General features: G+C 55.6%; 1 protein-coding gene across 1 annotated transcript in view; it reads right to left on the reverse strand.

Moving 5' to 3' along the window:
- The window catches only part of SCHCODRAFT_02503168 (uncharacterized protein), a gene marked incomplete at both ends in the record, with an annotated part of 1465 nt that extends 912 nt beyond the window's left edge, over positions 1-553 (reverse strand). The window contains one exon of the mRNA XM_050343144.1: positions 11-553. Within this exon, the coding sequence (XP_050200260.1) occupies positions 11-553 (543 nt within the window). The remainder of the gene's footprint in view (positions 1-10) is intronic.
- Between the last annotated feature and the right edge of the window lie 84 nt (positions 554-637).

The following is a 637-nucleotide window of genomic DNA, read 5'->3' on the forward strand; positions in this document are numbered from 1 at the left end:
CATCCGTCACCCCATTCCCAACGATGAGCTCTTCGAGCCTCACCCAAGGCGCAGTTTCACCGGATAGTGGCTCCCGCTGAGGGCCTTCTATGTGCTGTATCACAAGCTTCTTGATTCCAGTCACTTCGGACATAAGCGCAAACAGATCACGCTGGCGGCGAAGTACCAAGACGCAATCCAGCCTTTCTAGATGGGGCGACGCCCGCAGAAAAGGCAAGAGACAGGAGATGGCCATAGTCTCCCTGTAGAGCGCATCGTCGGAGTCGGGGGAGAATGTGAGGCTTTGAAGACGCAGGGGGGCGGATCGAGTGGCATGCGGGATGAGTTCACGAGCGAGCCTGGTATCATGCAGCACGAGTTCGCGCGCGGTTGCCAGAAGACCACGACCCAGCGCTTTTATGGAGCGCTCATCGTCTTGATCTACCACGATCGTCTTGAACATCAGGGGCACCAGTCGGGTGCGCAGGGCGTGATTGACAGAGGACACAACAAGTCGGGTGTCCCCGTCGGCATAGGTTGAGATATTGAGCAAAATCGTATCAGGGATTGCTGCAAAGGCAGGATATCTGCATCAGATACTAGAGACTCAGACTACAATGTCATACCTGCCACCATCTCTCAAGACCAGGACCAAAGG

The sequence above is a fragment of the Schizophyllum commune genome, assembly GCF_000143185.2.
Source record: "Schizophyllum commune H4-8 unplaced genomic scaffold SCHCOscaffold_6, whole genome shotgun sequence".
Classification (NCBI taxonomy): domain Eukaryota; kingdom Fungi; phylum Basidiomycota; class Agaricomycetes; order Agaricales; family Schizophyllaceae; genus Schizophyllum; species Schizophyllum commune.